We start from the raw sequence: 20,282 nt of genomic DNA, 5'->3' as shown, positions 1-20,282 counted from the left end.
GTCTCCTGCTTTGCAGGCAGATTCTTTACCTGCTGAGCCACTGGGGAAGCCTTCCCAGGAAGCCTTTAAATTCCCCAAGGGCAAAAACACTGTCTCTATTTCTGGTCCCACGGTTGATAGAATTTTGGAGCTGGAAGCCATGTTTGTAGTCCTCTCTTGCAGATCCCCGCCCTCCTTTATATGAGAGGAAGTGGTGGCCCCTGGAGGGGAAGGACATGGCCCACAGGCACCTGGTCTCCCAGCACTCCACCCATGCTAGGTGAGTAGTCTACAGACTTTATAGGCAACTGGGCAAGGTCAGGTTCTGGAAATAGACAGGCCTGCTACTTTCTCACAGGTTACCCCAGGCAAGTGGCCTGGCCCCTTGGAGCCTCACCTTCCTCCTCCACACACTGTAGATCACATCCTTTGGGTTGTAGGAAGCTTAAAGGGCTGTAGAGTATCTTTCATATGGTACCCGGAAGCTACTGCATGCTCAGTATATAGTAGTTGCTAGCATCGTTGCTCCGGGCTTTGAGCCATCCACAGATCTGAAAACGGGGCCTCGTGTGTCACCATTCCTCTCATAAAGAGGCCTCCCTCCTGTCCTTCCCCCTGAGCCCTTTGTGGTCCCACCGGAGAGAAGACCTCGCACGTGTGCCTCCTTCCTCTCTCCTTATTCACTGAGTCCCCTCCCTACTGATACTAAACAACAAAAGAGGACTTCCCTGGTGGTACAGTGGATAAGAATCTGCCTGCCAATGCAGGGGATACAGGTTCGATCCCTGGTCCTCGAGAAGGTCCCACAAGCCGCAGAGCAGCCAAGCCCGTGCACCACAACTACTGAGAAGGTGCCCTAGAGCCCGGGAGCCACAACTATTGAACCCATGAACTGCACCTCTGGAAGCTGGCACACCCTAGAGCCTGTGCTCCGCAACAAGAGAAGCCACCGCGATGAGAAGCCCACCCACCATGATGAGCGAGTAGCCTCCACTCTCCACCACGAGAGAGCCTGCTCGCAGCAACAAAGACCCAGCATAACCAAAAATATTTTTTAAATGTTAAAAATAAGTAAATAAACAGCAAAAGACCTCTGGGTTTACAGAATATCCTTTGTGGCTGTTTCTCTCTCCACTTGTTGTGTGACTTTGGTTGTGTTTCTTAACTTGCCTGAACCTCCATGTGATTTTTTATAAAATGGGGCAATAGCAGTACCTCTTACCTAACTGGTCAATTGAGGCGATTCAGCGAGGTCATGCATGTAACGCCCGGGGAGCCTAGCATGCCTTAATTACATGATACACACGGGTTACTATTGGTATTCCTTTGGGTCCACACCCCTGAAGGAGGATGCTAACTTTCTGGGCTCCACCAAGGTTCCTGCCATTTTCCCCCGGGTGCTCCTCCCCGCACTACTGGCCCGGCGGGGCTTTCCCTGCATGGATTTCCTCTCGGTGCCAAGAACGAACTTTGCACTAGTGAAGTATAACCTGTCCCTGTAACCACACTCCTCCATCAGATCAGCCCAAAATCTCCAGCTCCACCCATCCTGTGCATCAGACTCCCGGTTCCTCCAGCAGCAAGAGGAGGAAAGACAAGCCTCCTCCCATGAATCCCCCGCTTAGGGAGAACAATGGACCATGATGTTGTATAGTGTATTGTATTTATTCACAAGTCTCAGTATTGACCCCTAAGGGACTCTAGAAATCCTCCCCCTTCCCTTCCCCACGCCCCCCCAACCCCGCCCTGCGTGCCCCAGCTCCTTCAGGTCACTTCAGCGGATATGACAATAGGAATGTCAGTGTCTTCAACCAGGCCAGTTCATCAGCTTAGGGAATGATGCTGGTGACGCTCTGGAGGAGAGAAGGAGAGAGGGAGTGGATACAGAGTCCCGCACCCTCACACCCCCTAAAGAGATGAGAGGGAGACTAGCTACTCCGGCCAGGAGTTGCTTCTGTTCCAGGGACTATCTTAAGGAAGGCGGCACCTAGACTCAGGAAGAACAGGGAGCCGGTCCACCCAGACACAGGTGCCAGGAGCCTCGGTAGAGACTGAGAAGCCTTGTCTGCTTTGCCTGAGAGGATCCTCCACCACCTCCAGAGCCCGGGAATAAACACGGGTGTGTCTCTGAGTTTCTGGCGTAGTCTTAGGGCTGTTCTACACCCTCACCCATTGGATCCAGTTTCAGGCCGCTGAATATACTGAGCACAGACGAGACCCAGGACTTCTCTTTGGGTCTAGAGGGAGGCCCAGGATCCCAGAGGAGCCTTTAGCCTGGTGGGGGCTGGGGGTGGGGAGGGACTTGCTGTCCACCAGGGACAGAGCTGGGGTTCCCGCCACCCAGGATGTTGCCACAAGACAGCAGGAACGAAACAGCCAAGGGAGTCACAGTGAAGAGAGCGGGTGTGATAGGAGATGCCGAGGGGCGTGGTGACAGGCACACGTGGGAAGGTTTCAGCAGCCCCTTCCTCCCTGGCTCCTAGATGCATAGGGACCCCTGGAGGTCTCTTCTGCTTGGATGGGAATAGAAAGAGCCCAAAAGGTGAGCGCAGGATGTGAAGAGCAGAGAGCAGGGAGGCAAGGCAGACCAGAGCTGGGAAACGGGTTGGCTGGCATCTGCAGAGCCTGAGTGTCTGTCCGAAGCACAGCTCTCAATGAACAGGTGATGGAAGAGGGTATGAGAACATCTCCAGAAACCACCTAGGCACTCACCTTCCACAGGACTGACAAGGCCATGAAGGGCTTGTTGACCGAAGCCTGAAATTCAAGGACAAGAGGCTCAGTCCCCAGCATCTGTCCCACCTACCACCCGAGGAAAGCCTCCGCTCCCCGCACCACCACCCTCCGAGTCCATGCTGTGTGCTCGAGACTTACTCCAGATGTTAAGGTTGTGGTTGCGGCCCCTCCGTGCTGGGTGGTGGATCCGCCTGGATGACCGTCCTGTGGACGAAGCCCAGACTGTTGTTACAACCCCCCAGACCTTGAGGGTCTCCCAACTTCTTTTTTCCCAGTGGCCCGTTTTCCGTAGGGTGACTGGGACTGGGGTGGGAGGCATAAGCTCCCTCGCCGACCCGCACTGTCCAGGAAGAAAACCCAAAGCCCACGTGGCTGTGGGAATTCCATGAGAGGAGAAGCCAGGAACCATGTCTGCCCTTGCTGGTCAGTCTTCCCTCAATTCCCTTTTGTTCTGGTTAATGAGACGTTCTTAGTCACTGAGAAGGGGCCTCACTAGAAAGGGAGCCCAGAGGAGCCACACAAATACCAAGACCATAGTTTAATCTCCGCCCTGACCTCTAATACACTCTTCTACACACACTCCATCCTGATCACTAGTTCGGGCTGATCCCCACCCTGAACCCTCCCCAGACTCTCAGCAGCGCCTCTGCCTCTCACTGATGCTGCTAGCCTTGAGTCCCCAAACAAACCACCCACTCTTGGGCTCTATTCAGTGAATCCTGGCACCTGACTCACAGCCCTCTCCCTTACCCTGCACACTTTCAACATAGTTCTTCTCTCCGCACCCACCCATCCCTGGCTCCGTGGCTGGCAGCTTTCGAGGTCTGGGCCAGTCTGCAAGCTGGTATCCCAAGACTCTGCATGGAGAGTGGGGAGTGGGGAACTGGGGCAGGCAGGAGTCAGCCTTCTCTTGCTCCTCCTTGGTGCCCGTAATGCCGTGTGTGGTGCAGCTTGCATCCCAGTATCTCTCCCCTCTATGTAAGTGGGGATCAGAAATCCCCCAGGAAGTCTCCCTGGTGATCCAGTGGTTAAGACTCTGAACTTCCAATGCAGGAGGTGGGACATGGATCCCCGGTTGGGAACTAAGATCCCATATGCCACATGGCTATGCTCTCTATGCTTAGTTGCTCTGTCATGTCCGACTCTTTGCAACCCCATGGACTGTAGCCCACCAGGCTCCTCTGTCCGTGGGGATTCTCTAGGCAAGAATACTGGAGTGGGTTGCCATGCCCTCCTCCAGGGAATCTTCCCAACCCAGGGATTGAACTCAGGTCTTTGATCTTGCAGGCAAATTCTTTACCATCTGAGCCACCAGGGAAGCCCATGCTACATGGCACGGAGAGAGAAAGAAACAAACAAAGGAAGGAAGAAAGGAAGAAAGATCCTCTGGAAGGCCTCCTCTGACAAGGCAGTGTGGAAGAAGAGAAAAAAGCCTAACTTGCAATTCACCAAAGCTGTGTGCTAGCCATGTGACCTTAGCAAGTCCCTCAAACCTCACTGAGCTTCTGGTTCCTTATCTGAGAATCAGGGAGTCAGCATCCTTACCTGACTACCTCAGAGGCTTGCTATGAAAATTAAACAGAGTGGGCTTATCTCCCAGAGCTAGTCCTAAAGTTCATGCTGACGTTCTGGGTTTTCTCAACACTCATTCTCTTTGCTCCATAATAGATCTTGGCCTCAGTAACTACTTCCTGTTCCCCAGGGGAGGCAGTGCTCCTCCCTACCGATTGCCTTAACTGGGAAGACAGCTCCCTGGAGGTGGGGCTGGGGTCCTGTCCATATAGGGCTTTGCAGATAAGATGGCTTAATCAGTCTGACCTGTTGGCCACCAGCTCCTTTGTAAGGGAGATGGAGAGTGGGAAGCCCAAGCTTCCCCCAAGCTTAGCTGCCCAAACTTCTTTCACCAAATGATGGTGACGTGGGCTCCCCAAAATGTCCCAAGGGTTGAACTTCTCCCTCCCCCAACACCCTTCTCCCCACTTCCCCACCCCTGTTCACCTACATTCAGCAGCTGGTTGGCCTCCTTGCCGGCTTGGTTGACCCCGTTATGAACATTCTGCTGCAACCTGTCCTCCTGCTTCCCGGCCTGGCCTGCAGCATGGTGGACACCTTGGCCAAGTTTCTCCGCTTCCTTTCCAGCCTGGCCAGCAGCGTGGTTGACCCCATGGCCCAATTTCTCTGCCTCCTTGCCGGCCTGGTTGACCCCATCATGGACCCCTTGAGCCACTTTACCCGCCTGCTTTCCGGCCTGTTCAGCGGCGTGGTGGGCCCCCTGCCCAAACTTCTCTGCCTCCTTCCCAAACTGCCCAGCGGCATGGTGGACCCCCTGCCCAAACTTCTCTGCCTCCTTCCCAGCCTGATTCACTCCATGTTGGACCCCCTGGACTATTTTTTCTCCCTCTTTCCCAGCCTGCCCGGCAGCATAATGAACATCCTTGCCAAACTTCTCTGCCTCCTTCCCAGCCTGATTCACTCCATGTTGGACCCCCTGGACTATTTTTTCTCCCTCTTTCCCAGCCTGCCCGGCAGCATAATGAACATCCTTGCCAAACTTCTCTGCCTCCTTCCCAGCCTGATTCACTCCATGTTGGACCCCCTGGACTATTTTTTCTCCCTCTTTCCCAGCCTGCCCGGCAGCATGGTGGACTCCTTGACCAAACTTCTCTGCCTCATTCCCAAACTGCCCAGCACCATGGTGGACCCCCTGCCCAAACTTCTCTGCCTCCTTCCCAGCCTGATTCACTCCATGTTGGACCCCCTGGACTATTTTTTCTCCCTCTTTCCCAGCCTGCCCGGCAGCATGGTGGACTCCTTGACCAAACTTCTCTGCCTCATTCCCAAACTGCCCAGCACCATGGTGGACCCCCTGCCCAAACTTCTCTGCCTCCTTCCCAGCCTGATTCACTCCATGTTGGACCCCCTGGACTATTTTTTCTCCCTCTTTCCCAGCCTGCCCGGCAGCATGGTGGACCCCCTGCCCAAACTTCTCTGCCTCATTCCCAAACTGCCCAGCCGCATGATGGACCCCCTGCCCAAACTTCTCTGCCTCGTTCCCAAACTGCCCAGCGGCATGGTGGGCCCCCTGACCAAACTTCTCTGCCTCGTTCCCAAACTGCCCAGCGGCATGGTGGGCCCCCTGACCAAACTTCTCTGCCTCTTTCCCAGCCTGCCCAGTGGCATGGTGGGCCCCCTGGCCAAACCTCCCTGCATCACTTCCCGCCTGGTTGACCCCATGAGGGACCCCCTGAATCACTGTGTCTGCCTCCTTCCCAACCTGTCCGGCAGCGTGGTTGACCCCATGGGCAAGCTTCTCTGCTTCCTTTCCTGTATGTCCGACGCCATTGTTGATTCCATGGGCTACCTTGTCCAAGCCACGGTTGAGCCCCTGGACACCCTTCTCCAGCTCCTTGCCGGCCTGGTTCCCCATGCTGCTGAGTCCATTAAAAACTTTCTCCACTTCCCTTCCAGCTTGAGTGATTCCATTGTTGATGCCTTCCAGGGCCTTGCCCACTTCTCTCTCTGCACTGCTCAGCCCTCGGTTGATCCCTTCAATGACCTTCTCAATGGGATCATTGTTGGCCGCCCATCCAGGCAGAGCCCCCAGTAGCAGCAGGAGGGAGCAGGAGCTGAGCAAACTGGCAAGATGCATATTGTTGGGCAAGCGGGGAGGATGCAGAGAAGAGCCAGGGAGGCAAAGCTGCTATTTATCCTCTGCCTCCTTTGCTCTTCTCCACCCCTCATGACTCAATTACCCTGTGAGGTGCTTAGTCCCCGATCAGGGAGGTATTTCCCAGGGAGATCTGGGGTTGAGCAATGAGAAGAGGAGGAAGAGAGGGTGAGTCATGAATGGAGAAGACTCACACGGCATCTTTGCTCCTTGCCCAGCTCTCACCCTCCACCCCTGAGCCCATATGTCTGCCCTTTCAATCACCTGCTTTTTTCATTCCTGTCACTATCCAGGCTTCATCTCTCCCAACCCCATCTTCAGTCACCCTTCATCCCTAGGACCCTGGCTGGTTCTTCAGCATCTTCACTCCTCTCAGGGGATCTAAGGATCCAGCTTCCCCAGAGACAAGGGTCTGAAAAGATGGGGAGCAGGGGCCAGAAGCACCCCCCAGGGAGTGGAAGCAATCATTAGACCTTGCTCTGATTGTTGTTGTTGACCCCCAACCCCAACACTTACTATGCTCCAGCCACACAGGTCTTCTCTCTGGTCCTCAAACACACCGAGCTCATTCCTGCCTCATGCCCTTGGCACTTGCTCTTCTCTCTGCCCAGAATGAAGAACTCAGATTTTCACAGGTTAGGTTCCTCCTCACTCTCTTCTTGCCTCAGATGTCACCTTCTCAAAACACCCTTCCCTGGCCCTCCCCCAGTTATACTCTGTAATGTCATCCTTTACTTTTTATAAGCTCTTACCACAATCTGAAATTATTTTTTATTGTCTGTCTCACCTATCAGATTGTACGCTTCCCAGGTGGCGCAGTGGTAAAGAACCCACCTACCAATGCAGGAGATCTCAGTTCGATCCCTGGGCTGGGAAGATGCCCTGGAGGAGGGCATGGCAACCCACTCACTGGATTCTTGCCTGCAGGATCCCCACAGACAGAGGAGCCTGGGGGGCAACAGTCCATGGGATCACAGAGAGTCAAATATGACTGAGCACGTGCACACACACACACACATCCCTATCAGTTTGTAGACTTCCAGAGGACCTTTGTCTGTGTTGGTCATGCTATATCCTGAGCTTCGAGAACATTCAGTAAACATTTGTAGGTTGAACAATGGATGGCTTAGAAGAGAGTCCAGGCCTGAGCCTGGGTCTCAGAGCATGATGGAGGGAAGTTTGTATGTGTCCCCAGAGCAGCATCAGGTCCCTTGGTGAGGGTGGAAGATTTTGGAACCAGAAACACATTCTTGCCCTACCTCCCAGCCCTTGGGCAAGGGCAGAGGACTGATTGCCACTAGCTGGGACAGGACGTAGTGTCTCCTGAAAAGCCGGTTGAGGCAGCCACAGGGAGGAGCCGAAGACCCAGGGCAGCAGGAGCCAGTCAGCCAGAACCTGGGCTGGGGGCCAGGAGCTCATCCCTTCCTCCCTCCTCCCCCTGAGGCCTCCTAAGTCCCGACCTGAAGTCCCAAGTGTTGACATAATGGCAAGAGCTGGAGACAGAAACAGCTGAGAGTTTGGCCTCAGTGTGGAGTGGGACATCGAGCAAAGGGCAGGGGGCGGTGGTAGGTCTGTCCTTGGTGGGTCTGTAGAGCTGGTTTGGAGGGACTAGAAGGATGATGGCCAGTGGGTGGGTACAGTTGGGTGTCGGGGTGAAAGATATTTGGGTTTTGGTGCCAAGGGGAGAGCCTGGGAGAGGGGGTGAAGGTGGGTTTGCAGGTGGGCAGGCCAGGCACGAAGGAATGTGCTGGGTGTGAGCAGGTGGGGGCGGCGGAGTTATGCGTGTGGGTGCCCAGGTGTGGCGAGAATCTGCACGTGTTTTCAGGCTTTGCTCAACAAGGGTGACAAGATCCACTTCCCCTGGAGGACCCAGGGCTCCATCTCAGATCCAGGGATCCAGATCCAGAAAGCCAGGAGTTTCTGCCTTCTCTTCTCTAGGTTCTGCCCATAGACCATGATTAATTGTGCCACCTCTCCAAGCTTGAGCTTACCAAGTTGGGTTCACAGTCCAAGGATAAAGTCAAATCTCTGGGCAACTTCAGGTGTGGCTTTCCTGCCCTTGTCCCGCACCAGAATGAGGGAGTTCCCCAGGCTGGGAGGTTGCTAGGTGGGGAAGGGTGAGCTTCAGAATCTTAATCTGCCCCGAGACTGAGAGGTGGGGTTTCTCCTTCGGAAATGTACTCCGTTTCTCTCCCCCACCCTCCATCCTACCACCTTCTGTCAGTCTCCATCCTTCTCTTCAGTGCATAGTCCTCATTGTTGTTGTTCAGCCACTCAGTCATGTCCCACTCTTTGCAACCCCATGGACTGCAACACATCAGGCTTCCCTGTGCTTCACTATCTTTGCTCAAACCCACGTCCATTGAGTTGGTGATGCCATCCAACCATCTCGTCCTCTGCCGCCCCCTTCTCCACCTGCCCTCAATCTTCCCCAGCATCAGGGTATTTTCCAATGAGTCGACTCTTTGCATCAGGTGGCCAAAGTATTGGAGCTTCAGCTTCAGCATCAGTCTTTTCAATCAATATTCAGGGTTGATTTCCTTTAGGACTGACTGGTTTGATCTCCTTACGTCCCAAGGGACTCTCAAGAGTCTTCTCCAACATCACAGTTCAAAAGCATCAATTCTTCATGCTCAACCTTCTTTATGGTCCAACTCTCACATCCATACATGATTACTGGAAAAATCATTCATTCTCACTTGCACTATTTAACTCAGGACTTTGGCATCTATCTCCATGTATGAGATTAACCTGGAGTTGTCCTTTCTCTGCTGTTTCCTAGAGTGAGTCGTGGAGGTTTCAGGAGCTGAGCTGTCACAGCACCCCCACAGCACTCCCATGAAGTGTGCAATGTGGGTACACACAGTGTGCCTGCCACTCCATGGGGCCTCAGAGCCCAGGCCCTACCCGGAGTGCCTCAGCACAGGAGCTGCCACTAGGCTTCCCAGCTTCACTTAGGCTCTGCACTAGGTCCTGTAGAATGGCGAATATTTGTTCCCAGGGCCTCAGCACATCTTGCCCATAAAATCATTGGGATCTGAGTCACCCTTTGGGAGGACAGATCTTAACTCCTTGTTTCTTCTCTCGTTATTGGCCTCCGCAGATTTGCCATTTCTTTTTTTTTTGGTGGCACTGGGTCTGTGTTGCTGGGCATGTGTTTTCTCAAGTTGCAGTGTGCAGGCTTCTCATTGTGGTGGCTTCTCTGGTTGTGGAGCTCAATATCCAGGGCTCGTGGGCTTCAAGTTACTGTGCACAGTAGTTGCGTTGCATGGGCTTAATTGTCCCGAGGCTTGTGGGATCTTCCCAGACCACAGAAGTCCCACCATTTCTTTTTGTACCAGTTTTGATTCCTCGTATTTTCTAAGAACATTTTAACTGCATCTAGTTTTTCATATCTATTATTGTAAAGGCATACAAAATCAGTCCCTTTTCAGTCCTGGTTTTATTTGTGCACACTTCCTCCACCTTGACTATACATGTTAAATTTGGTACCCCCCCACCTCTGTTCTCCTTTTTGGTCTGGGTTTGTTGACATCTCCCCAACTGTTCACTCAACTTATTTTCAGTTTCACCTTTCTCATCCAAGCAGGAAGGCCTCACCCTTGCTCTGTCTCATGGCAGATGCTTAGCAAACTGAGTCCTTATGGAGGTTAGGGGAAGGAAGAGGTTATGTCATTCTGCCCTTTCTTGCTTCCACACCTCTCTCTGGGACGATGACTCCCTCCTGGCCCAAATCCCCCCGAAATCTTGGTCACAACTGTGTGTCAACTGGCCCTACAGGTGAAGGTGCCTGCCTGTGAGTCACAGATGAGCAAGCAAGCCCCCACACCCCATGCTTTGGGGGAAGGGAGCCATCAGTCCATGTGTTCTTCCCAGAATGTTTAATGAAAGCCTGCTTTGTGTCAGGCACAGGAGCTGGAGGACCAGTGATGAACAAAACAGAAAACAATGGGCCCAACAGGGAGACAATGAACAAGTAAAGGAGTAACTGCATCATGGGAAACTAAATACATGAAAAGCCATCAGGAAAAGAAGAGCATGTGTGACAGGACAGGACTCAAGATTGGGCATCAGAAGAAACCTCAGGAGGTTACATTTATTCATTCATCCTGGAATTATTTTTTGAGCAAGCACCTTTTAAGTACCATTCTTCTAGTCAATGGGATATAAAAGTTACAAAGGCAGACAAGCCCTCTAATGGGCAGAGACAATTTGCAAGAAAAAAAAAAAAGGATAAATAAAATGATCTTTAGAGAGAGACATATGCCGGGAGGAAAATAAAATTATAGAGAATAAACCTAGAGCAGATTGGCACATTTTCATATGTAACCCAGGATGGGAAGTCAAACAAAGATTCCTGGATGACAGGAGTAATTAATGGTCATGGCAGGTAGTGACTGAGAAAGGAGAGAACTTTAGATGTGGAGTTAGGAGGAACTCTCTTAGAGCGTAGCACCTGAGGGAAACCAAGAGGCTGCCAAGGGAAGAACTTGAATGAGTACCAGAACGAATGAATAAATACAGGACTTCCAGGCAAAAAGAAATAGCGAGGATAACTATCCAGAGGAGGGTCCAGAAGAGCATACAGCCTGTGTGCCCAAGGAGAAGAAAGAACAGAGAAAGGGCTTTGAAGATCAGTGCAAAATGTTGGATTCCATTCGAGACGCCAGGGATGGTCTTGGAAGGGTGGTACATGGCCGCAGCCACGTGCCTCGACTGGGACTGGGGCTTCGCACCGGCTCCTCTGTGACGTCACAGGACGTCACGGAAAGAAGTTCCGGTCCCTCCAGCCCTGAGCCCCGTCAAGCAGTAACACCGCGGCGAGTGCCAGGGCGGCTGGCTGGGCCATGAAACCTTAGAAGGCCATGTCGAAACGCGACATCGTCCTCACCAATGTCACCGTTGTCCAGCTGCTGCGACAGCCGTGCCCTGGTGAGGGAGGCGGCGGAGCGACCCCCGGGAGGGAAGAAAGGGCGGTGGGTCCGAGCCCCTGCCGGCGGGAGGCGCCCTGGTAGCGTCCACCAGGAGCCGGACGTGGGGTGCGGGGTGAGGGACCACTTGCCGGTCGGGGCTCTTCCATCCGGAGCCGCTGCCCTCGCTCCCCACAGCCCCACCCTCCTCACCACCTAGTTTGCGGGCAAAGTGCGTTCTATGACGGTGGTGGAGGGAAAGGGGACCCCCGCCTCCAGGCTGGGCTTTGCGCCCGTAGCGCCATGGAAGGGTAGAAACCGTCCTGGGTGAAGGCAGGAGCCGGGTCTACGAGGGGGCACCCGGGATCTTCACCCCCTTCCCGCCCCGCCCCCTTACCGACTGAAGGCTAGGCCACCCGCAGCCTCCGCACCTGAGGGGTGGGCAGGGCCGCGGTGGGTGGGGCTTGGGCGGGGCTCCAGAGTCCTGGAGACCCTGGAACGCGCCTGTAGGCCTTGAACCCCCCTCCCTGCTTATCACTCGCTCAGTGATCTCAGTCGTGGGTTTCCCCTCGGCAAAGTGGATATACAGCGCATACCTCACAGGATTCAGTGAGCTGATGCACGTGAAGAGCTCAGCACAGCACCTAGCCTTGGTGGCACCAGGAAATGGGAGCGTCATTGTAAATAATTGATAGCGCGCCCAGTACCGTGTTTCACCTACGGGGTGAAGCTTCATCACCGAAGCTGCCCCAGGCTCTTCCTTCCCAGCCCATGTACCCGATCCAGGAGCAGAGGGAAGAAGGCAAGCCTGGGGCAGGTTGCAAAAGGACCAGCTAGGGTTTCTCCTGAAAGGTCACAGAGTAGGCTCAAATCCCTACTCTTCACCATATGAAGAAATGCCCCCTTTTCACGAGGGCAGAAACAAAACCCCCAGGAATACCGACATTCTTAAGGTCACCAATAAACACTGACCAATAGTTTTATGAACTTGTAGCGGTACTGGAAACACACACAGCCCAGCCTCAGGTCACAAGGTCTTTGGCAGACTGGAGAGATTAGAAGAGAGGTCAGCTGACCCCCAGCTCCTAATCCCACCCCCTCCAAAGTCCCTTTGATTCTGGTGCCAAACACAACTCCAACCTTCATCCTCCAGGCTCTCTCCAATCCCTTCCCTTCCCTTCCCTCATGAATACACTTAGTGTCAGACGTTCTCCCCTCTATTAAAACCAGCACCGATTGTGCCTTGAGATCTCGCTGAGTCCTCACAGTAGCTCCCAGGCAAAGGGTCAGGTGTGACACCAGGAAACAGGCTAGTTTCATTACCTTGCTCAAGACAACTCAGCTGGCAGGTGGCTGAGCCAGGGCTGACATCCAGGCCTGACCCCCAGCTTGAAACCCTCTGCCAGCCAGGCCCCCTTGACTGCTGTCTCCACCAGGTCCCTCCTCCCCACATCAAACCCTCAAACTGTAGCTCAGACAACACAGCTTCAAGCATGTTTTAAACACAGTATGGATGTGGACATGCATGTTTGGAGAAGCAGAAGCTGATAGGGGTTTCCATTCGCTTCATATGTTACGATGGACTTTTGTTTCCGAGGATAAGAATCACCTTGGAAACAGGATTCCTGGGGCTCAGTGCAGACCCGCTGAGTCAGATTTCCCTAGGAAGAGGTCTTCCCATGATCCTTACCAAAACAGTTTGGGGACCACTGGACTAGATCAGTTATCAGATAAGTTTGGGAAACAATCTTCAAAATATTGTGTGTGGCATGTTTCCTAGACTCTCCTGTAAGCACTACTGTGTCACCTCATTTAATCCTTACAGCGATCCTCTGAGAGAAGTACCATTATCATCTCCATTTTACAGAGGAGGAACACGAGGCACACAGACCATCACCCCAAGCAGTTGTTAAAAATACACATCCACTGAGTTAGAATCCCCAGGGAAGAGGCCCTGGCACTGTTATTTTAAAGCAAGCCCACCCCCTATCCTCTCTGTGGATTGGGTAGTTTGAGGAACACTGGGCTCGACAGAAGCCAGCAGCAGATCCTGAGTGGCAAAGATGGCTTGTTCTGTTGCAGTGATGGTACAGCTCATTAGCTCATTGTCCCTCTCCCCTGCTCCCAACAGTAACCAGAGCACCGCCCCCACCAGAGCCCAGGGTTGAAGCAGAGCCTGAGCCCCCGGCCCAGCCCCAGCCCCAGCCGGAGCCAATCAAGGAGGAAGTCCCACCACCTCCACCGCCCCCTCCTGCACCTAAGAAGGTTCGGGAGCTGATAGTTGGCATCAATGGGTGAGTCACCCCTGAGCGGTTCCCAAAGCTTTAGGGCCTACCCCTAAAGCTCTACCCCGTTGGGCTTCCCTGGTGGCTCATCTGCCTGCAATACAGGAGACCTGGGTTTGATCCCTGGGTTGGGAAGATCCCGTGGAGAAGGAAATGGCAACCTATTCCAGTATTCTTGCCTGGGAAATCCCATGGACATGGACAGAGGAGCCTGGTGGGCTACAGTCTATGGGGCCACAGAGTCGGACATGACATAGTGACTAAACAACGACACACTATTACTAAAGGGGGCATTTCCTCACATCTTACCAATGCTTTCATCCTGCCCATCCTGGAGAAACACAGGGATAAAGTCAAGAGGGCTCCACCTTCAGAGAGCTCACATTTGGGTAGAAAGTCAATGAATACGGAACACGGCAGCTCAGTGGTGAACAGTGTGGAACCTGGGGGAAGAGCAAAACTGAAGAGGGCTATGTTAGCCAGGGACTCAAGGAAGGCCTCTGGGAAGTGACACTGGAGTCCGACCATGCTCTGAGTGACAATGGGGCAGCAAGCAATGGCTAAGGGGTGTAGGGGGCAGCTCAGTGTTCTAAGGACAGGCAGGAATTCAGCACAGCTAGTGGGGGGTGGCACAAGCAAGGGAGAAGAGGACGGAGGATGGTGGAAAGCCACACAGGGGCCTGAAGGACCATGGTGAGGCGTTTGGATCTGGTTTTACTGATAGACGGGGATAGAGGTTTTCATTTTTCAGCTCGATAATCTGACCTGAAGTTCTACAGGATGCATCCAGCTATGAAGTGAGGAATAGGGGTGAGAGGACAGAGGGGCAGAGAAACACATAAAGCGGTGGAAACGGGCGAGATCGTGTGAGCAAAATGACACTGGCCCGCACAGGGATGGGACCGTCTTCCCCGGACTGAGACATCCCACCCAGTCCTCGAGCAGGCCTCTTTAACCCCTCCCTCCCGCCCCCCGCCCCTGCCTGCTAACTGGGGACTCTGAGGACAAACCCCTAACCTTCTCCCTGGCAGATTCGGACGCATCGGTCGTCTAGTGCTGCGTGCCTGCATGGAGAAGGGCGTTAAGGTGGTAGCAGTGAACGACCCATTCATTGACCTGGAATATATGGTGAGCAGCAGACAAAAGGCAGGGTGGGAGACGGTGGGACCGGAGTGGCGAAGGGGTTCGGGGGAGCTCTGTGGAAGGCTCCCAGCTGCCCTGTGGACCCCTCACGGGGGGCGGGGGGTGCTGGTCCCGAGAGAGGCTCACTCCCCATCCACCCCAGGACTAGAAGTCCTTCTGTCTCCTGCAGGTGTATATGTTTAAGTATGACTCCACCCATGGTCGATACAAGGGGAACGTGGAACACAAGAAAGGACAACTGGTCGTCGATAACAATGAGATCAGTGTCTTCCAGTGGTAAGGGCAGCTGTCTGATGCCAACCTGCAACATATTAATGCAGGGGTTGTAGAGGTGATTAGAAGGGGATTCCAGCCTCTCATGTAGGGTTCAATTTGTAACCCCCCAAACTACATGTGCATATGCTTCCAGGTACTGGTTTGGAGAGGCGATCTTGGAGAAGCCCCTGACCCCTAGAATGGGGAAGCAGTAATCTAGAAACATGTCCGCCTGTACTCAAAATACTTTTATTTAATACACATGTGTGTTTTCTCTGAGGCGTATCAGCTCAACCTGTCTAAAATTCAACTCTTGATTATCCTTCAACCCTTCAATCTATTTATCCCCCTGCCCAGGAAACGGCATCACCATCTAGCCAACTACTTCCATTCAGTTCCTACACAGCAGCCACAGAAGCCTTCTTAAACAGCTGGACTGGTTACCCCCCATCCCCACTTAAATCCTCCAGTGGCTTTCCCGTCACCCCACAAACAAAATCCCAGCTGCTGACGGGGTTCCCCACCAACTATGTGCCCCATGCCCCAGCCCCATGTCACCAAAGACACACTGGCGATCGACCTCTTGGAACCCTGCTCCAGCACCTCTGAGAACCCACTTCACCCAGTTCTCACTGATACAAACACTCATCCTTCATCTAAAGATGTATTTGTGGTTTTTTAAATATTTATTCGGTTACCTCAGGTCTTGGTTGCGGCCCATGGGCTCAGTGGTTGCCATACGCGGGCTTAGTTGCCCTGCTGCGTGTGGGATCTTAGTTCCCTACCTTAGGACTCAAACCCATGTCCCCTGCATTGCAAAGTGGATTCTTAACCACTGGACAACCAGGGAAGTCCCTTAAAGATAATGTTTAGAATCTAGTAAGTCAAAATCAGTAACAACTAGATGTTTACTAAGCTTCAAATACATTTTCAAAATACCAAAAAAAAAAAAAAAAATTAAAATTTATAAAATGGGAATCAGTAAATCTACTTTATCTAAGGTAAATTAGCCACTGCTGGCCCTATGGCTGCCTTCCATTTTTCACACATGCACACTTGCAAGCCCTCTCCAGCTGCAGGCAAGATCCACGGCCTTCCCAGTGCTCTTCCCAGCAGGTCCACTCTCAGCCCCGCTGTCCATCAGTGGTCAGGTATGGGTGGAGGTGAGGACTGGAAAGTCAGAATGAGAGAGGCTGTCCGACCCCAATTTGAAGTCATGACAACAAAAACAATTCGATTCCAGCAGAGCAGTTGTTGCTCAGACACAGAGTCCTTTCCTTCCTGGGCCCGGGCACCATGATCCCTGTCCCCTAGGGCACCCTCCCAGTGCTGCTCCGCCCCCACACAGCCACCCCGTGTGTGCCCCACTTGGGGGCCGCCTTCTCTGGTGACTGCAGTCCTTTTTCTCCCTTCCCCACTGCTCTGCATCACAGCACCATGGATGCCCTCTGGCATGTCTGCACAAGCAGTGTGGCTTATGTGTGTACTTTATCCTGCTCCCCCACTTCCTGTTGCATGACCCTGGGCAAGGGCATGAAGCTTGGTTTCCTCGTGTATCTGATGGGGATGCTGATCATACCCACCGCAGCCGGAGCAGGGAGAAGGGCCAGAGGTGTGCGGGGAGCACCAGAAAGGTCCTCCTCCCACAAAGCCTCATGCAGCGCTCCCGCAGGGAGGGCCCTGTCAGTCTGCAGTACCACTGTTGCTCTGGCACCTGTGGGCACAGGCCCTGGCCCCCTGGGTAGACTCAGTGCTTCTTGAAGAACGAATGAATAGAATCCTCAAAACAGGCCCCTGGGCAGGAGGGCAGGGCCCATGACAAGCTAGGGGAGGGGGCTGGGGTCTCCAGAGTCACTGACTGCCGCATGCCAGCTTCCCAACTGCTGCAGAGGAAATTTGTTGAAGGGCCCTTTCCCCAACTTGGAAGGCAGAAAAAGGGGAGGGGGATATAAGAGAAGAGCTGCTTGGGTCAGATGATGAAAAGGGGGACCTGCCAGATGACCACAGAGTGAGAGCCATGCGTGGTGCCCAGGGAGACGAGGAAGACACTCATTCCTGCCAGATGGCCTGGCAGGAAGGCCTCGGGTCAGCCTTTCTCAAATGGTGAAGGCCAGGGACTATGAAGGGGAGGTCAGGCAGCGGAGAGACTGACTGATGGCGCTGTCGCCCCTCCACAGCAAGCAGCCCAAAGAAATCCCCTGGAAGTCTGTCGGGAGCCCCTTTGTGGTGGAGGCCACCGGTGTGTACCTGTCCTTAGAGGAAACTAAGGTAAGTTGGGAGGAGACACCCGGGGCTGCCTGGGTGGGGTGGCACTCGAAGTGTCTCATGACTCTCTGCTTCTTCTCTAGGCCCACATCGAGGCAGGTGCCCAGCGTGTGGTCATCTGTGCGCCCTCTCCAGATGCACCCATGTTTGTCATGGGGGTGAACGAAAAGGAATATAACCCCAGCTCCATGAAAATCGTCAGGTAACGACGTATGGGCAGCAATATTCTGCAGGGTGTGCCTGAAGGACAAGCCTGGGGGTGGGGGGTGGGGGAGACAGGAATCCGTCTCACCCTCACCACTGCCCCTCGCCCCCTGGTGCTGTCTTCACTTCACTCCACTTCTCCTTCCCAAGGTCTTAGCAGCCCTCTTGTTCATGTTACCCTAAAGCCATCAGTTAGAAATGTTCTCAGAACATGTTTGGGGAGCTTCCGCTCCCCACTGCTCCCTCATCCCCAGCCCGTTTTCAGCAAACCAAGTCTGTGTGCAAACCCTGAAGGTCAGGTAAGGGGGGAGGGGCAGCTCTGCGGCTCACCTCATGGTGCCCTGGCACTCCTGGCTGTTTCAGCAATGCATCCTGCACCACCAACTGCCTGGCCCCCCTCGCCAAGGTCATCCATGAACGATTTGGGATTCTGGAAGGGCTGATGGTAAGCTGGGGAAAGGGGATGGGGCAGGAGACACAGCTGGGAACCTGTACCTCTTCCTCCCGTACTTGCTTCATGTGTGGAGTTAACAGGGAGAGGCTGGTTTTCTGGGAGGGGAGAAGCCCACCAGTGGTGACATCCTTTGAACTCTGGATCCTGCCTGCATGTGCTCCTCCTGTGGATGGGTGGTTGTGGCCCTGCCAACCTCCACACTTGGACCACTAACCTTGGGCCTGGGAAGAAGAAGCCTAGGAGCCGGGAAGGCCTCACCTTGGCCCTCTTCCTCCCCAAGACCACAGTCCATTCCTACACGGCCACCCAGAAGACAGTGGATGGGCCATCGAAGAAAGCCTGGCGAGACGGACGGGGCGCCCACCAGAACATCATCCCAGCCTCCACGGGGGCTGCTAAGGCCGTGGGCAAAGTCATCCCAGACCTCAAAGGGTATGAGAGCATGAGGCTGCAACTGGGGCGGGGGCCCACCCCAGGAGGACTGGACTGGCCCCCAACCCTGGAGGTGTCCAGTGTGGGGAAAGCAGAGACAAGGGGGAATGGTGGCGGGGCCCCTGGGTTCTGACTCCTGCCCCTGCTGTGGGATTCTTCAGGAAGCTGACAGGAATGGCATTCCGAGTGCCAACCCCAGACGTGTCTGTGGTGGACCTGACCTGCCGCCTGGCCCAGCCTACCCCATACTCAGCCATCAAGGACGCCATCAAAGCAGCAGCCAAGGGGCCCATGGCTGGCATCCTTGCCTACACGGAAGATGAGGTAGGAGCTGAGAAGGGACCCTGGGAAGAGCCCTCTGGGGAGGGGGCATGGTATTCCATTCACCAAGGAGTTGTTTGCAGCGTATTAAGACAGGACCTGCAGGGCTGGGAAGGTCAGCTCTCCCCACCAAATCAGGTCTCTGTACTCGCTCCCCTTTGGTCTGGACTGCTTTTCCCTCAAGTAGCCACACAGGGTGCCTTCACCTTCTCCAAGTCACTACTTAAACCTCTCACCTCTTTTTGTGGCCCTTGTCCTTACCTGAAATGTCATTTCATGGTCACTGTTGGCTCTGCTAGCATGAACACTCCAAGACAGTAGTGACCTTGGGACTCCTTTTTCACTTCCATAGCTCCAGCCATCTTCCAGGGCCTGGCATACAGCAGGTGCTCAACACATGCTTAGTGAACAAGACAAGGATTCCCATTTTTCAACACTTGCTTTGGGCCGGCCACAGCCCATGGCCTTCCCTGTGAGGAATGGGTATCACCTCCCTCTGCTCCATCAGTCCACTTTGGTGCTGTCTCCCTGCTTTAGCTCCTTCAAGTCCACCCTCCCAAAGCTGCCGGGATCTCTTAAAGAAATCAGATCACATCATCCTCAGAGCTGGAAACCTTCCTGTAGCCTTCCACCGTGCTAGGGTCAAACCCCCAAGGGCCCTCCTGCTCCAGTTCCTTCCACCTCAGACCCTACTGAGGGGTGGAACTGACCAGATCCTCCTAGTCCTCCAGAGCCAGGCTCACCACCTTCCCTCAAGGGCCTCTGGCGACTCATCCCCCTTGCAGGATTCCCAGGAAGAGATGTCTATTGGTGCAGCATCAAAGGCTGTTTGCAGTCTACATCCTTTAGCCTGGCCCCTATGAGGCCCCTATGCAATGCCCCCATGAGTCTCCCTCATACCCTGTCCCCAGAACCTGGACAAAGTGGGGCTCCATCAAATACTGTGCGCCCAAGAGACTGAGCTCCTGAAGGTCCTTCTTCTGCGACCCACGCTTATCTTTGAAATTCTGATCTTCAGGTCGTGTCCACGGACTTCCTTAGCGATACCCACTCGTCTATCTTCGATGCTAAGGCCGGCATCGCGCTCAACGACAATTTCGTGAAGCTCATTTCCTGGTAAAGGGGGAAGGTGTCAGAGACCGTAGTGGGCAGAGTGGGAGTGGCCGGAAAGGATCCCCTGAACCCCCTCCATCCCTCCCTCCCCAGGTACGACAATGAATATGGCTACAGTAACCGAGTGGTGGACCTCGTCCGCTACATGTTCAGCAGAGACAAGTGAAGCAGGCTGACCCCCCTCTGCTTCCCAGTGCTCCCGGGCCGGAACCTGTTTCTCCTATCCCCGTCCTCGGCCCCCCGGGGAAAGGTGGGCGTCCCCGCGCGAGGGGCCTGTGCCGCTGGGCCAGTGGTAAAATAAAAACCCAGAGTGCTCACAGCTGCGCGCCATGTCTCTGCGCCGGTCACGACGGGATCGGGTCCGAGATCCAGAGCCGCGCCGCACGCGCTCGCTCGATCCGGGCGACCGGACCCCGAGAGCCGCTCCCGAGAGGCCGGGACGGCGCGGGGTCCAGCTCCGGACTGGGCTCCTTGCTCGTCGCCCCCGGGCGCGGCGGCGGAGCCGGATGACGTCAGCG

At 54.3% G+C, this 20,282-nt stretch overlaps 2 protein-coding genes across 8 annotated transcripts; one reads left to right on the top strand and one right to left on the bottom strand.

The window, feature by feature from the left end:
• Positions 1 to 1,699: 1,699 nt before the first annotated feature.
• On the bottom strand, positions 1,700 to 20,270 carry SBSN (suprabasin). 7 transcript variants are annotated; one of them, XR_003506328.1, is made up of 7 exons: positions 20,083 to 20,270; positions 18,913 to 19,764; positions 14,595 to 14,641; positions 13,887 to 14,020; positions 6,899 to 6,985; positions 2,854 to 2,919; positions 2,712 to 2,736 (listed from the first exon to the last, which is right to left on the bottom strand). XR_003506328.1 is itself a non-coding variant. In XM_027514421.1 (5 exons), exons 1-5 carry the CDS (start codon positions 6,362 to 6,364, stop codon positions 1,809 to 1,811), a joined length of 1,728 nt encoding a protein of 575 aa, XP_027370222.1. In that variant the 5' UTR covers positions 6,365 to 6,890; the 3' UTR covers positions 1,700 to 1,808. The 7 variants fall into 7 exon arrangements, 1 of the variants encoding a protein (XP_027370222.1); XR_003506329.1 differs by lacking the exon at positions 6,899 to 6,985 and having other exon boundaries at positions 2,710 to 2,736; XR_003506330.1 differs by lacking the exon at positions 14,595 to 14,641.
• GAPDHS (glyceraldehyde-3-phosphate dehydrogenase, spermatogenic) lies at positions 10,939 to 20,083 on the top strand. Its single transcript, XM_027514418.1, has 11 exons — positions 10,939 to 11,314; positions 13,424 to 13,586; positions 14,609 to 14,705; positions 14,890 to 14,996; positions 17,153 to 17,243; positions 17,324 to 17,442; positions 17,808 to 17,889; positions 18,179 to 18,330; positions 18,492 to 18,654; positions 19,670 to 19,767; positions 19,858 to 20,083. Exons 1-11 carry the CDS (start codon positions 11,248 to 11,250, stop codon positions 19,928 to 19,930), a joined length of 1,212 nt encoding a protein of 403 aa, XP_027370219.1. The 5' UTR covers positions 10,939 to 11,247; the 3' UTR covers positions 19,931 to 20,083.
• Positions 20,271 to 20,282: the final 12 nt, after the last annotated feature.

The sequence above is a fragment of the Bos indicus x Bos taurus genome, chromosome 18 (genome assembly GCF_003369695.1).
Source record: "Bos indicus x Bos taurus breed Angus x Brahman F1 hybrid chromosome 18, Bos_hybrid_MaternalHap_v2.0, whole genome shotgun sequence".
In the NCBI taxonomy this organism is placed as follows: domain Eukaryota; kingdom Metazoa; phylum Chordata; class Mammalia; order Artiodactyla; family Bovidae; genus Bos; species Bos indicus x Bos taurus.
This window is presented reverse-complemented; position numbering and strand designations above follow the sequence as displayed.

Bases quoted from the DNA above. Each gene is read 5' to 3' on its own strand.
- SBSN (XM_027514421.1), bottom strand. From the start codon at position 6,364: ATGCATCTTGCCAGTTTGCTCAGCTCCTGCTCCCTCCTGCTGCTACTG. The intron at 2,737-2,853 runs GTAAGTCTCGAG...CTTGAATTTCAG, and splicing joins CCACAACCTTAACATCTGGA to GCTTCGGTCAACAAGCCCTT. The intron at 1,833-2,691 runs GTGAGTGCCTAG...TCTCTCCTCCAG, and splicing joins CCTTGTCAGTCCTGTGGAAG to AGCGTCACCAGCATCATTCC.
- GAPDHS (XM_027514418.1), top strand. From the start codon at position 11,248: ATGTCGAAACGCGACATCGTCCTCACCAATGTCACCGTTGTCCAGCTG. The intron at 14,997-17,152 runs GTAAGGGCAGCT...GCCCCTCCACAG, and splicing joins GAGATCAGTGTCTTCCAGTG to CAAGCAGCCCAAAGAAATCC. The intron at 17,890-18,178 runs GTAAGCTGGGGA...TTCCTCCCCAAG, and splicing joins GGATTCTGGAAGGGCTGATG to ACCACAGTCCATTCCTACAC.